At 30.8% G+C, this 15,138-nt stretch overlaps 1 protein-coding gene across 1 annotated transcript; it reads left to right on the forward strand.

The window, feature by feature from the left end:
* Window positions 1–1,202: 1,202 nt before the first annotated feature.
* LOC110658720 (putative transferase At1g60990, chloroplastic) lies at window positions 1,203–7,935 on the forward strand. The gene is made up of 12 exons (XM_021816447.2): window positions 1,203–1,693; window positions 1,877–1,978; window positions 2,558–2,591; window positions 2,876–2,949; window positions 3,067–3,132; window positions 3,217–3,281; window positions 4,556–4,643; window positions 4,723–4,788; window positions 5,629–5,794; window positions 7,153–7,236; window positions 7,317–7,444; window positions 7,564–7,935. The coding sequence occupies exons 1-12, from the start codon at window positions 1,448–1,450 to the stop codon at window positions 7,747–7,749; spliced, it is 1,305 nt and encodes a 434-aa protein (XP_021672139.2). The 5' UTR covers window positions 1,203–1,447; the 3' UTR covers window positions 7,750–7,935.
* Window positions 7,936–15,138: the final 7,203 nt, after the last annotated feature.

A 15,138-nucleotide genomic window follows, 5' to 3' on the forward strand; every position in this document is an offset into this window, starting at 1 on the left:
AATCAAAACATCAAATTCACTTTGCAATCAATAGCTAAGCACCATATTATTTTACACATTTATAAAACAAAATATTCTTAATTTTAATTTACAGTTTGACTTGCTTAATTTAAGGATAGATATGTTATAATTCAATGTCAAATACTAATAATGTCTATTATTTTTTTATAATAAAAAAATTATATATTTACAATTTTTTTTGATATAATAAATATTTACTAAGCGTTTTCACATGAGATATACTGAGTTTTTTTTTTTTTGAGAATTTTTTTTTGAAATAGGATATTAAAAGAAATTGCAAAGATTTTTTCCCCTCATTGAGTCACTGTTTGGGTGAGCAGATTTTGATTTAAATCGAAAAATTAAACCGAATCAATTCGATTTAATCGGTTCGATTTTAAAATTTAATCGGTTCAATTCGATTTTATATTATAAAAATTTCGATTATTTCAATTCGGTTCAATTTTATAGAGAAAAAAATCAGTTAAACTAAATCAAATCGAATAGTAATTTTATATATTCAAATTGAATCAAATCGAACCGAATTGATTTTTGAATTGATTTATTTTTATGGGAAATTTATGAATTATATTTAATTATATATATATATTATTTAATTTCATTGATTAATGGTTATTAAATTCAAACTAAAGTCAAAATTAGACTAAATAATTTAAAAATTAAGACTAAATTAAGAAATTAATCAAAATCAAAATTGATTAATTTAAATCAAACTAAACCGAAATATAATGATTTGATTCAATTTAATTTTTCATTTATTTTAATTCAATTTTTAAAATATATAATTTAATTTTTATAATTTAATTTAATTTGATTCGATTTAAATAGAATCCTAACTCATTCTCACCGTTATTGAAATTTGTGTTCTTCTACGGACAACTTCGTTATCATCAAAGGATGTCAACAAATCAAATTTTTATAGATATTTCATTGATAAACTCAAACAATATGGAATGAATTTGAATTTAAAATTTAATATTTATATTTATATGTTAAATATTTATTATATAAATTTATTTATATAAATATTTAATTTAATATAAAAATATATTTTTATTATAATATTTATAAATTTTATTTTATATAAAATAAAATTAAAATATTTCATGAAATTATTAATCCAGCAGCTACAAATCACTGCACCAAACTGAGAACTAAGGCAGTCAATGAGCAGATACTGTCTGATAAAAAATAATGTGCAGATACTGAGAATGGGAGCATCCCATCATAACAAATGTCTGCCCCAGCACAGATTCCTTCCCAACCATCTTGGCCACATGTGAAGGTGAGGCCCTTTATCTTATTTGCCAAATTAACAACCCCAACGCAAATAATTTCTCATTTCTTGGCGAACTCAAGTTTGAAATCTCTGCTCAGTGCTTACGCTTCTGGTTAGCTTGGTTCATAGAGAGCTAGCTGTCTAAAAATGGCACCATCATCAGCAACCTATGTGGTTGGCTCTGCAACTACTCTTCTTCAGCCCCTTCTCCGGAAAAGAACCATCCCCTTCAATTCTTATCATAACGGTGCGTTTTGGACTTGGAAGGAGAACAAGAAGCAGCGGAAACTTACTTTCACTTCTACTTCTCTCTCATCCAAGACTTGTTCTTGGCGTCCAATTTCTGCTTCGCCTTTCGATCTTTCCCCTCCACCTATCGATCTCGACCTCCTGGTAAGCCCCCCTTTCTCTTTTTTATATATAAAGGGTCTGTCTTTTAAGCCCGTGATCCTCACCTTGGATTATCCCAGATATCCCAAATGACCCGAGCTTAATTGATTCTTTATCTATATACAGAATGAACCAAAATCATTTCATTAGACTTTAAGTTTGAATTGGTGACTTCATTGCTGTCAGGAAACATTGACGGCAGATGGGGCAAAAGCTTCAGAAGACGGGATCATTGAGACATTTGATAACGATGATGAAGCATTAGATGCTTTTGATAATGGGGTTGTGGTGGGTATCCTTGGAACTTTATATCCTTTTTGTGCAGCCTGTAATCGTTTAGAATAAGAACTTCAAGTGATATTTGATTTGATTCTTGCTTTCTGATTACGGTAAATTGAGTGTGCGACTCTGATTTGGAATGTTTGTGTATTTTGTACTTACTTAATTTGAGAAGAATTTGTTGTCAAACCATGGTTATATGGATACAGACAATTTTTACATTAGTGCAGTCTTAATTTTGAGCGGATACATAGCACTTCCTCAATTTTCAATTATGGTTGTTGTATGAATACATAATTTCGCATATGGCTTTCTGTGGGGAATGACATTATATTCTTTTTATTGAGGAGGTTCTTTCCCTGATAGTATTGTTGGCAATTGCATAATTGATGCTAGAAATTATCACAATGATGGCCTTGCAGATGAATTTCAAAATTACTGTGCTTTGATAGAATAAAATTGAGGAACTGCATGTTTAATCTTTAATTGAGGTTAAGTTGAATGTGATATTATTAAAATTTTATTTGACCCGGTAGCCATTGGATGCGTGGTTTTATTAATTCCTTTTTGTGGGTTCTGGTGGCCTAGGTTTTGGACCTTTCACATTTTGGACGGATAAGAGGTATTTTCTTTTGGCTCCATATCTTTCTGTACACTCTCTATTTTCTTCATTTTAATGCCATCTTTTAAATTCTCCAACTGGATGCTTTCTTCACCAATTTTTTGAAGTTTTGATCCCTGATAAATTATATAACAACCTGATCAAAGAGGGTTACAGTATAAAGGGGATGTAGATTTACTACAATAGGTGTCAGGTCAGACCTACAAAATATTTGTTGGCGTTATTTTATGTTGCTGTAATGTTCTTCTACTTGGTGAAAATAATTGGATTTGTCTATTGTAAAGTCAGTGGAGATGATCGCATTCAGTTTCTTCACAACCAAAGCACTGCAAATTTTGAATGTCTTCTTGAAGGACAGGTAAAATCTGGAGGGATATGTCACTGTTATATTCATTTCATGAAGTCAACACAAAATTGGTTTAAAATGTTACTCGTATGGGGTAATTGATAGGTTTTGTTCGGTTCAAATCCATAGGGATGCGATACTGTTTTTGTTACACCAACGGCTCGGACAATAGACATTGCCTATGCATGGATCATGGTAGTCTCTTTTACCTTGTTAGTTGATTTTCCAGCAGCCACAAATGTTCTATGATGACTTATTAAGGCTGTGTGCAACCTGCAGAAAAATTCAATTATGTTGGTGGTCTCACCAGTAACCTGTGGCAGCATAATTCAAATGCTGAATAAGTATGTATGGCGTGTGTTTATTTTTATTTTTATTTTTATATATATATTTTTTTGGGGATTTATTTACCAATCACCTTTGCATGGATGTGGTCTAGTCTTTTTTCAAAACATTGATTTGGAGAGTGGACATACATATTTCCTTCATTTTCTAATTGTTCCTTGTACTCCTCATATATATGCTGTTAACTTGCTTGCGCATTGTGCATGTTCTAATCTTTGTTCTGCACATCTCAAAGTTCTTTTGTTGACAGACACTGAGGTAGTGATGTTTGTGCACCATCCTCCATTCTGGCAATGCCTTGAAATTTGATGTTATAGGCTTTTGCCATCCAATGATTTTCACAGAACTAAAAACACTATAACCTTGTATTTTTGCCTTGCAGATTGATTGGATGTTTAGATTGTACTTTTCTGATGAGATTGTATAGTTTGACTATAACTTTGGATTTTTTTTTTTTTTAAACTTGTTCTTGGGTTAGCTGCAGATAGCTCTGCTTCCCTTCTCTATCCCCTCCCCCCACCCCCACCCCCCAAAAAAAAAAAAAAAACAAAAAAACCAAAAAACTTTGTTTGCTCTTATGTTGGTTCACATTTGAGCTGAACTTCATTCAAGGCCAGAAAACAACATCAAATGTATACATAAAAGTTAAACGACTGTTCTGGAATTTTAGATAACTTATTGAATGCACCTTGGAATCTGTTACAAGTTGGCAACCCCATTGGGTACTCAAAAATCACGTATAGCTGAGAATATAATGCAGAGGTAGATGGGTACAGGTGGCTGGATAAGAAAGGAGATGAGAAACAGTAAAGAAATAGCATTGATAGGGCAAAGAATAATTAGAGAACGAGTTGTGATAATTGGCAATAACCAACCAGTTGCAAGTAGTAAATGAGAAAGTTGGATAAGTTGACTTTTTTAAATGTAACAATTATTAATCATTACATCATAAAGGATGAGTTTGGTTTGGTCATGTTGAATTTGCTAACATCACAATAGGAGATCTAAAGAGAATAGAGGTCAAGGTTGTGGGCAAATTAATACCCTAGATGTAGGAGGATGGTTGAGAGTTAGTTGGCCCTTCCAAAAGGTTTCCCGTTTTAGTTAAATTGAGTTGCTCAAAAAGAGCTGTCAAACTTGATTTGAGTGATTCTAAATCACCTTAAAAAATGAATAACAGTAACGAGAGGGCAGAAGAGATTCATTATCTTGTTAGTGTTTTTGAGAGAAGATGATATATTCTTTTGTCTTGCATATGATTATTAATTTGTAGGTATATATTCTTTGCTGACAAAGTAGAAATTCAAGATATCACCAAGAAAACTTCCTTCTTTATTGTAGCTGGACCAAAAAGCAAACAAGTAAGGAAGTTTCTTGTAAATGTGAGACTTTTCTTCCTATATAGAAATTGAGCCTCTGCTTCTTGTGGAATGCAAACAGTTGATGGTCGAATTGAATCTTGGCGATCTTGTTGGACAACCATATGGTACTCATCGTCATTATAGTGTAAGATTAAACAAATTTCTTATTCTTTTCCCTGCTAGTTGCATGTTTTTGTTTTTCTCAGTTGTGGGAATGGTTGGACTTGACGTCATCTTGAGTTCTATTTAGTAAGTTGGGGATCTGTATTATGTGCTTGCAAAATGTGTTAAACTTGCATGCTTGTCTAATCCTATGCCAGTTAGTCAACATGAAAAGCGTGGTTTGTGAAGTAGGATGTCTTTTTAGGATATGCATCTATAAGACCACCCTACTACTACTAAATGGTGCGACACTATTCTAGAGCACGTACTATATTCAATATTTTAACTTTATTCATCAGGCTGTATGCCAGTTTTTCTGATTTGACGGATTGGTAATTCTCATATCTGATCGTTTTGGATGCCCTAATCTAAAGATATGACTGTAAATTATGACCAGAAGTAAATAATTATTACAACCAATACAATAGTTTCATGCCTTTTTCCCAAAAAATCGAAAGATATTTAAGTCTTCAAATATTTCTCTTAAAAGAGCAAGCATACTTAAAGGTGGGCAAGTCTTATCTTGAAGATTTAAAAGAAAGTAATGAAACTTAATGCCACTTAGATCATGGTATAATGCTAAAGTGTGGATGACTTTATGACTAGCTGAAATATATGATGCATAGGTTGGTAGGTTACATATGAAAAGCATAAAAATTAGGAAGCCTAATGTTTATCGTTGATTATTTTTTCTTCTGTCTCTTTTTCATCATTTTCTCTTTTTCTTCTTTACCACCACTCTTTTTTTGCCCCCCCTGTTTATAATGTATTTTGTTATGTTATGTTTTCTTTGCAACATGATTGAATATTTATTTAATTTCAGGTAAATGGAATGCCCATAACTGTGGGAGTGGGCAATGCCATCTCTGAAGAAGGTTATTCCCTGTTGATGTCACCAGCAGCTGCAGGATCTGTTTGGAAAACTCTTCTATCACAGGGTGCTATTCCAATGGGTTCTAATGCTTGGGAAAAACTAAGGATTATTCAAGGTAAGTTGTTTGTTTGGCTTGCATATCCTCGGTTAATTATTGCATTTCACATTTACTTGGTAGTACTAACCAAACATTTCAAAACATAAATAGTTCCTAATTTATATGCAATTATACATTGATAGTGCTATAACTGTGGTAGTTGTAGTTTAGTAGCATAACTATTCTCCAGGTATTTTTTTTACAAAGTTTTGTTTTTGTTCTTTTATTGCACAAGACAATGATTAAAAGGGTCAGCGTCAGAGTTGTACTACAACAACAACAACTAAGCCTTTATCCCAAATTAGTTAGGGTCGTTGTTTGGCTCTATTTGAATCCAATTCTGCCTCAATATCCAAAAATTGTAAATCTTTTGATATTTCTTCCCTCCACGTCATTTTAAAAGTCAAAGTTGTACCTCGATTCATTTTAAGGTCTAGCCTCCATGCATAAAAATTTCTGGATTTTGCAAGAGATGTAGATCCAGCAATTGAGAACGAGGAAATGGAAGACAATCAAAGGTTCCGTGTGATCATGATTTGGAGAGGGAGGAAACTGGGAATGTAGGGAAAATGGGGAACAAAAATATTTTACATCGGACAGATGGTCCGATTACAATTTAACATTATAATCAAAACTTACCTCGCTTTCAGCTCTTTCTCGGTTTGTCTTAACCAAACAAGAGGATTGAAAATAACTTTCATCTTAATTTTCATTGCTCCCACTTTTTTCCCCTCATTATTGTGCTCCCACATAAGGAAGAATAATGTCTAGAGCAATGTAGTCAAAAGCGCAAAAGCACAGCGACAAATAGGAAAGCGCTTTTACATATGCAAAGCGAAGCACATTTAGTGAAATGAGGGTTCTTAGCATTTAAAGCGCAAGATGCAAAGAGTGTTAACTTCAAGACCAACATTGGAAGATGTTGAGATTAATTTAGATGAAGATATTGATGGAAATGGATCTTATTTTGGAGATGAGAATGAAAGTGTTGAGGACTTTGATGGAAAATCTAGTGAAGATCTCTAGGTCATGACTATGAATTTGAATGCTAAAAACTTTTGAATATTTGATGATTTCTTAAGGGTTTAAATTTTATATAGGGGACTGTATTTTCTTTGCATATCATGTTATTAGTTAATTTTTTTTTAATAATTTTGGAAGCGAGCATTTTTTTGGCGCTTTAAGCGATGGGGTGATGCATCGTTTTGAGTGCACCTTACGCTTTTAACTACCTTGGTCTAGAGAGAGGAATCACAATCCAGATTATAGGTTCTTTTTGTTTTTGTCCCCCCTCTCCTCCTCTCTCTATCTCTCTTTCATACAATTTATGCCGAAATAACTGCCATGCATATAAACCTCAGATTTGATTTCCACAGGAATACCTGCTCCTGGGAAAGAGCTCACTAATGAATTCAATGTTCTGGAGGCTGGACTTTGGAACTCCATTTCTCTAAACAAGGGTACCTCGATTCTTCAATGAAGCTCATGTGTGATCTATCTTAAAAATAGACTTTTTTCTGAATCAATTATACCTTCTCAGGATGTTACAAGGGACAAGAGACCATTTCTAGACTCATAACATATGACGGAGTGAAGCAGAAATTATGGGCAATTCTTCTATCAGCACCAGCAGAACCTGGCAGTCTGATTGCAGTTGATGGTAGAAAAGTATGAGTCATTTCCTTGCATTTAAAATTGGAAAAAAAAATTACATTACAATCAAATATATTTTGTATGCCATTCTGGTTGATATGGGAATTTCAGTAAAATTTAACAAACTTGTGAAGGTGGGAAGACTGACGAGCTATACATCTGGGAGAAAGGGATCAGAACATTATGGCTTGGGCTACATTAAGAGGCAAACTGTTTCGGAAGGTAGCACTGTAATCGTTGGAGAGAGCATTGTTGGAACAGTGGCGGATGCTCCTTTTCTTACTCGGCAACATCCACCATCAAAGAGCCCTAGCTCTTGACCTCCTGTAACCATTAAGTAAAGGTAGACAAATTTTCATGTGCTGGTTGATACGTACTTGTTCTTCTTGTTCTTCACTTATACCAAATACAGACATTGTAGAGTCAGTTTCTGTTGGAGACAACATGTAAATTGAATGTTTGTGGCACACAAAATGTTACCTGTGGAGCTTGGGGCTCTTTTATCTTGTTCTTCTACATCTCCAAACTCCAATTCAGGAACACCTTTTTGGTCAAAGACTTTCTCCACCTTTCATTTCATAAGGAACCATATGAAGAGAGGATATAGAAGATGCATATTTGTTCAATAATCAAGCTGATGTTAAACTTTAAGACACTCTCCTCCTACCCAAGAATGGATATTTGAATATCAAGTGTAAAATTTATTAAATTATAAGTAATAAAAAAAATAGTTTTCAAACACCCAAACAATTTTTAGTAATATATTATATTTCATTCTTCTATTTATTATTATTTTATATAAATCTTTACATAGACTATAATAATCTGTTTTTGTTAAAGGTGTGATCCATAAGAAAACTTGGTGGTCTTTTATTTTTATTTATTGGAGTTCCATCTGGGTAAAACTAGTAATTTATATCGGATAAATTGTTACATCTGGGGTAATATTCTGCGGAAATGTAGAGAGGTCGTAGATTTGAATCTTTAAGCCATTTTCGAAAGCAAAGTAAGGAAGTATTCGGTATAAATAAATTTTATGAAATTTTGTGAAATTTATTTATAAATCTAAAATTTTAGTATTTGGTTTAAATGAAAATTCATTTATAATTTTTAATCCTTAATTCTATGAAATTTATTGTAATTAAATTAAATTTTATCAAAATTAATAAAATTTGTAAATGAATTTCAAACTTAAATTATATATATATTTTAAGTGATAAAATTATTTTTTTATATATTATTTTATTTTATTTTATTTATTATAAATAAAAAATTTATTTCATTTAAAATAAATTTTACATTTAATATAAAATATTTTAAATAAAAAAATTCATAAATTTATTTACAAATAAAATGAATTTTATCATAAAATTGAATTAAACAGAGTCTAAATCTTTTTTAAGAGAATCTTTTTCCAAGATTTTCAATAATTTGAGATTTTTCATATCCTTTAAAGCATTCTTTTTATTAGAAAAAAAAAGATAATAATGAAAATCTACTAAATGAAGATAATAATTTTTTTTCCACTTTTATGTGCAAGATTTTTGTATGATAAAGTAATTAAAACACTGAAATTATAATAAAATATTTATTAATTTAATTAAATTATTCTTTATCTCACTTATCAAGAGAGATATGATAAAATAAGTTTAGGAAATTGTACAAATGCTTTGTGATTAATAGAGATAGAGGTAAAATAAAAAAAAATAATAATCCCCCTTAATTTTCTCTAAATAAAAAATAATTTAGACAAAATTATTTTTAAAAAATAATAAATGAAAATAATAATCTTAAATCATATAATAAAAAAAATTAATATTTTTAATTAACACAAATATGCACCCGTTAAGATTCATTCAATGCACCCATTTATACAAAAATTAATTATGATAATTTATTAAAGAGTAATATTGTAAAAATACTTAATTTTTATGATAAAATCACATAATCATCTTATTGATCCACAATAAATACATAACAACTTGATGTATAAATCAAATTTTTTTTAAAAAACCACTCTTTTTTTTCACTATAAAATTAATAAATCTTAGATTATATAAATGGGAAGATTGAATGCGAGATTTCTTCCATCTCTTGCACCTTAAAATATTTGAGGAGTCTGTATATTTATTTTTTTTTATTAGAAATTTTCTTTTATATACTTTTTCAAAAAAAATATATACAATTATACATTAAAATTAAAAATTTTAAAAATTAGCAAAAAATTTATATAATTAGAAAATAATGACAACAAATTAAAATAATAATTAACTATTACATCAATCTTATTTATTTTATGAGTTTACTTAACTTTTATAAATAGATAATAATGAAAATCATTAATTCCTTCACATGAGATTTTTTGATAATAAATGCCTTATAATGAAAATTAATTTGAGTTAATCACACACACACACACACACACACACACACACACACACATATATATATATATATATATATATATATATAGGCTATTATAATTTAATATGTATAATTATGACCCTAAAATTTCATTATCTCTCAATTTAAAGGAGATAAGTTAGACATTAGTTGAATAATTTTACTCCTAAATAGACTAGGTAAAAAGACTTGACTTAAACTCATTAAAAAAAATAAGAATTTTCTTAAAACTAATTATAAAATGAAAATATAATTTGTGCCAATATCTACCCTTAAAATATTTTACACCTAAGTCAAATTCCAATGCCAATGGGAAGGTTGCCTTAATTGATATAATGAAAAATCACTTAAGAGTATCCGGTGATAATAAGGGCCTTAACCTAGTTCATAATTCATTTGCAAAGCAGAATTTGACCAAGCAATTTTTTTTAAGTACTAAATTGTGGAGTGAGATTCAAACCAGTTCTACTAATAAGTAATATATTTTTAGTTACCGAACACTACCAAACATTTTAAATATACTATATTCGGTGAAAGATGAGGTAAACTATTTATTATTAAATTACGTAATTCCCTTTTTTTTAATTACATATTCAACATTTCTTGGAAGCTCACTACGTAGTTAATATAATTTACCAAAAAAAATCTAATATAATAATTTCGGTGTAGCTGCCATAACGTAACTTACTTACCAAATAAACGACAAGGTAAGCCATTCTTATTTAATTGTTTTCTTTTCTAATGGCAAGAGTTCGTCACTTATAATTGGCAAATTGCAAAATTCAACATTTTAAGTACTAAATTGTGGAGTGAGATTCAAACTGGTTCTACTAATAAGTAGTATATTTTTAGTTACTGAACACTATCAAACATTTTAAATATACTATATTAGATAAAAGATGAGGTAAACTATTTATCATTAAAATACGTAATTCCCCTTTTTTTAATTACATGTTCAACATTTCTCGGAAGCTCACTACATAGTTAATATAATTTACCAAAAAAAAATCTAATAAAAATAATTTGGGTGTAGCTACCATAACGTAACTTACTTACCAAATAAACGATAAGGTAAGCCATTCTTATTTAATTGTTTTCTTTTCTAATGGCAAGAGTTCATCACTTATAATTGGCAAATTGCAAAATTTAACATTTTAAGTACTAAATTGTGGAGTGAGATTCAAACCCGTTCTACTAATAAGTAATATATTTTTAGTTACTGAACACTACCAAACATTTTAAATATACTATATTAGGTGAAAGATGAGGTAAACTATTTATTATTAAATTATGTAATTCCCCTTTTTTTAATTACATGTTCAACATTTCTTGGAAGTTCACTACATAGTTAATATAATTTATCAAAAAAATTCTAATAATAATAATTTGGGTTTAGCTGCCATAACATAACTTACTTACCAAATAAACGACATGGTAAGCCATTCTTATTTAATTGTTTTCTTTTTTAATGGCAAGAGTTCATTACTTATAATTGGCAAATTGCAAAATTCAACATTTTAAGTACTAAATTGTGGAGTGAGATTCAAACCGGTTTTACTAATAAGTAATATATTTTTAGTTATTGAACACTACCAAACATTTTAAATATACTATATTAGGTAAAAGATGAGGTAAACTATTTATTATTAAATTACATAATTCCCCCTTTTTTAATTACATGTTCAACATTTCTTGGAAGCTCACTACATAGTTAATATAATTTACCAAAAAAATCTAATAATAATAATTTGGGTGTAGCTGCCATAACGTAACTTATTTACTAAATAAATGACAAGGTAAGCTATTCTTATTTAATTGTTTTCTTTTCTAATGGCAAGAGTTCATCACTTAGAATTGGCAAATTGCAAAATTCAATATTTTAAGTACTAAATTATGGAGTGAGATTTAAACCAGTTCTACTAATAAGTAATATATTTTTAGTTACTGAACACTACCAAACCTTTTAAATATACTATATTAGGTGAAAGATGAGGTAAACTATTTATTATTATTATAAACGACAAGGTAAGCCATTCTTATTGTAACGCCCTCACCGTAGGTAGTCCGTACATTTTACTGTTCCGACGACTAATGTCTGTTCGGACAATCAGGATGTCTAGAACTACACTTAAGCTATAGTGAGAAGGCATAAATTAATGAAATAAATATTAAAAAATATAGGAAAAATTTTGAGAAATAAAATAAAATTTAGAGAATTTATTAATTGGTATAAAAAAATAAAAATAATCCGATGAGCACCATGAAAGGCATTTTGGTCATTTCACCCCTAGAGGTGAATTTTGACTTAAATGTCAAATTAAAATTTGGAAATAGAATAATTAACATAAATTAATTTTATGAATTTGAAATTGAAAAATGAGAAGAGAAAGAAGAAGAAAAGAAAAGAAAAGAAAAGGAAAGAAAAGAAAAGAAAAGAAATAGATTTATGAAATTTAAAAATAATAAAGTACACATAAATGTATATATATAAATACCCACAAGAGACAAAACCCCACCAACCATCTTCTTCTTCCTCTTCTCTCTCTCTCCTTGCCGTCTCCCTTAGTCTCTCCCTCCCCACCATTGTTATCAAGCTTAAAGCTTGATTTCCCAAGCTTTCACTCCCCAAAACCCATAGTCCCCTTCATTAAAAATTTAGCCCACATCATAAGGAAGCTCTAGGTACCCATAGGAAGAAGGAAAGTTGAAGTTTTGAGAAAATTTCCAAGTTGGGTCACAAGAGGTTAGTGCTTTTCTCCCTTCCTTCTTCTTTAATACTTGAAAGTGACTTGAGATAAGTGGAAATTTCAAGAAATTAACAAGAAATTCATGAACCCATGATGTCCCCAAATTTTGGCAACCATGAAATGTGTTGGGCTTTATTGTGTTCAAATAATGTAAATGAGTCTAGAGATGATGATTGATATGATTACATGTATGAGAAGTGAAAAGGGATTGAATTGATTGAATTTGAAACTTTGAAAACTAGGGTTTGTGTAAATGTTGAGGACTTTGTGTAAAATGTTGAAATTGACCTATTGAGTTGAGATTGTTGCTTATAGAAGTGTATTGCATGCAAATTGAAGTAAGGAAGTTGGAGGAATTGAGATATTGGGAGTGTTCAATTTTCTGCAGGTTTGGACTCAATGAGTCCAGTGGGTTTATTGACCCATAACTGAAAATGTGTGACTCCAATTGGTATGAGGCCAATTGGAGGTGAAATTAGACTCAACATAGCCCATTTTCCATGAAGAAACCATGCCCAAATTCTGTCCAAAACTTGACCTAAATACTGCCCAAATTCGGATTACCCTGCACCAAACCCAGAAAATGACCAAATGAACAGTACGTGTTCATTTGGTCATAACTCTCTCTATACTGGTCCAAATGACCTAAAATTTCACCCATGGAAAGTTTAGACATAGGGCTACACTTTTCATGAGGACCACTTAACCCAGTTTTGCCTTTAACCAATTCAAATTGGTAGCACAAGTTGGGTCACTGAAACTGCCAACCCAAAAAATGACCAAATGAACAGTACGTGTTCATTTGGTCATAACTCTCTCTATACTAGTCCAAATGACCTAAAATTTTACCCATAGAAAGTTTAGACATAGGGCTACACTTTTCATGAAGACCACTTAACCCAGTTTTGCCTTTAACCAATTCAAATTGTTAGCACAAGTTGAGTCACTAAAACTTCTAACCCGAAAATTGTCCAAAATACTGTTCCTTTGGTATGCTTGACCAGTTTTGGAAAAAATGCCATAACTTGGTCTCCAAAGCTGCAAATTGAGTGAAACTAGTGCCAAAAGTTTTATAAGACATAGCACAACAATTTTTATGTTTTGACCAAGCTCTAGAAACCATTGCATCCTAGGGAAAATATTAGCCAAAGTTAGGAATTGAAATCTAGAAAACGTTAAGTTGAACCCAGAATGCCATTTGATACCTGTGTGTTCATTTGGCCATAACTCCCACTAGGAAATTCCATTTGAGATGTGCCAATATGATCTGGAAACATGATACTTAGGGCTACAACATTGATTTAGACACCTTTGCCAAATTCTAAGTGTAAAGACCCTAAAAAGAGGGTCAAACATACTGCCCTGAAGTTGGTTATTGCCCTTATAGGACTGAGAGTCCAGGTTAATACACTGACTATAACTCACTATACCAAGCTTGAAAAATTATGAAATTGTACCTGGGAGTCCCTAAGACATAGAGGAACATATCTTGTGAAGGAACCTAAGTCTAAAAATGACCATAAAATGATCAAATGACTGGTCAAAGTTTATTGACCAGGAATTGTAAATTCTGGACAGCTTAGAGGCAAAGGGACCAGTTATGGTATTTTGACCATAACTTGAGTTCTATAACTCTAAATTCAGTGATTCAAACTGAAATTCAAGTTTAAACATAGAGGAGCAATTGTTATGAAGAAAGTGTGACTAAATAGACATCCTAACCTAGTCAAATTCCTAGATAAAGATAACACATCAACATGAACCTAAAGAAAGGTTTATGGGAAAAATGCTATATATGATAATTCAAATACTCATAAGGAAAATTAAATATTAAAAATGATATGAATATGTAAATTGGGACTAATGTCCTATTAATATGAAGTTAATGGTACTAATGAACAGTACTAGAAAATAGTAACAGTGAATAGTGCTAAAATAATTAAAAATGTTTAATTGCCCATAGTATACCTAGACTTATTTATTTAGTTTGGATAAATTGGTATACTAATTAGGGACTACAGATAGCAGTACTGCCTACCGAGAAAATCATGAACTAACAATATATGTCTGGTATGATTGTTCTACAGGCTATATGCCTACTTACTGGCCATTGTGCCTACTTTATTTCTGGCTTTACAAGCCTGACAGCGGGTCTCGTGCCCAACAGCTGGCCTCGTGCCTGACAGATGTATACAGGGTAGACATATGGCTGTCTGACCTGTATACTCCCGTGTATCCAGCTTTTATAATTTGTTATAGGTTTCTTGGGCATTGATAATAATTAATTAATACTGAATATACAATAAGAAAATAGGAAAGATCCCAATAATTTTAATTGTTTCCAAAGTGTAATAAAAAATGTAAAAGACCCAGAATTTATGATTTGTATATATTAATTCAATTGTTTAATTATTGTTATTATAAATTATGCACCATTAAGCGTTATGCTTAGCACGTTGGTTTTCTATCGCGTAGGTACTGAAGATCAGCAGCCGCCACAGTAGTATTCAGACAGAGTTCCGACCAGATCTGCCACCGATCAAGTCACCTCACCAGTCT

This window comes from Hevea brasiliensis, chromosome 8, assembly GCF_030052815.1.
Source record: "Hevea brasiliensis isolate MT/VB/25A 57/8 chromosome 8, ASM3005281v1, whole genome shotgun sequence".
Lineage (NCBI taxonomy): Eukaryota > Viridiplantae > Streptophyta > Magnoliopsida > Malpighiales > Euphorbiaceae > Hevea > Hevea brasiliensis.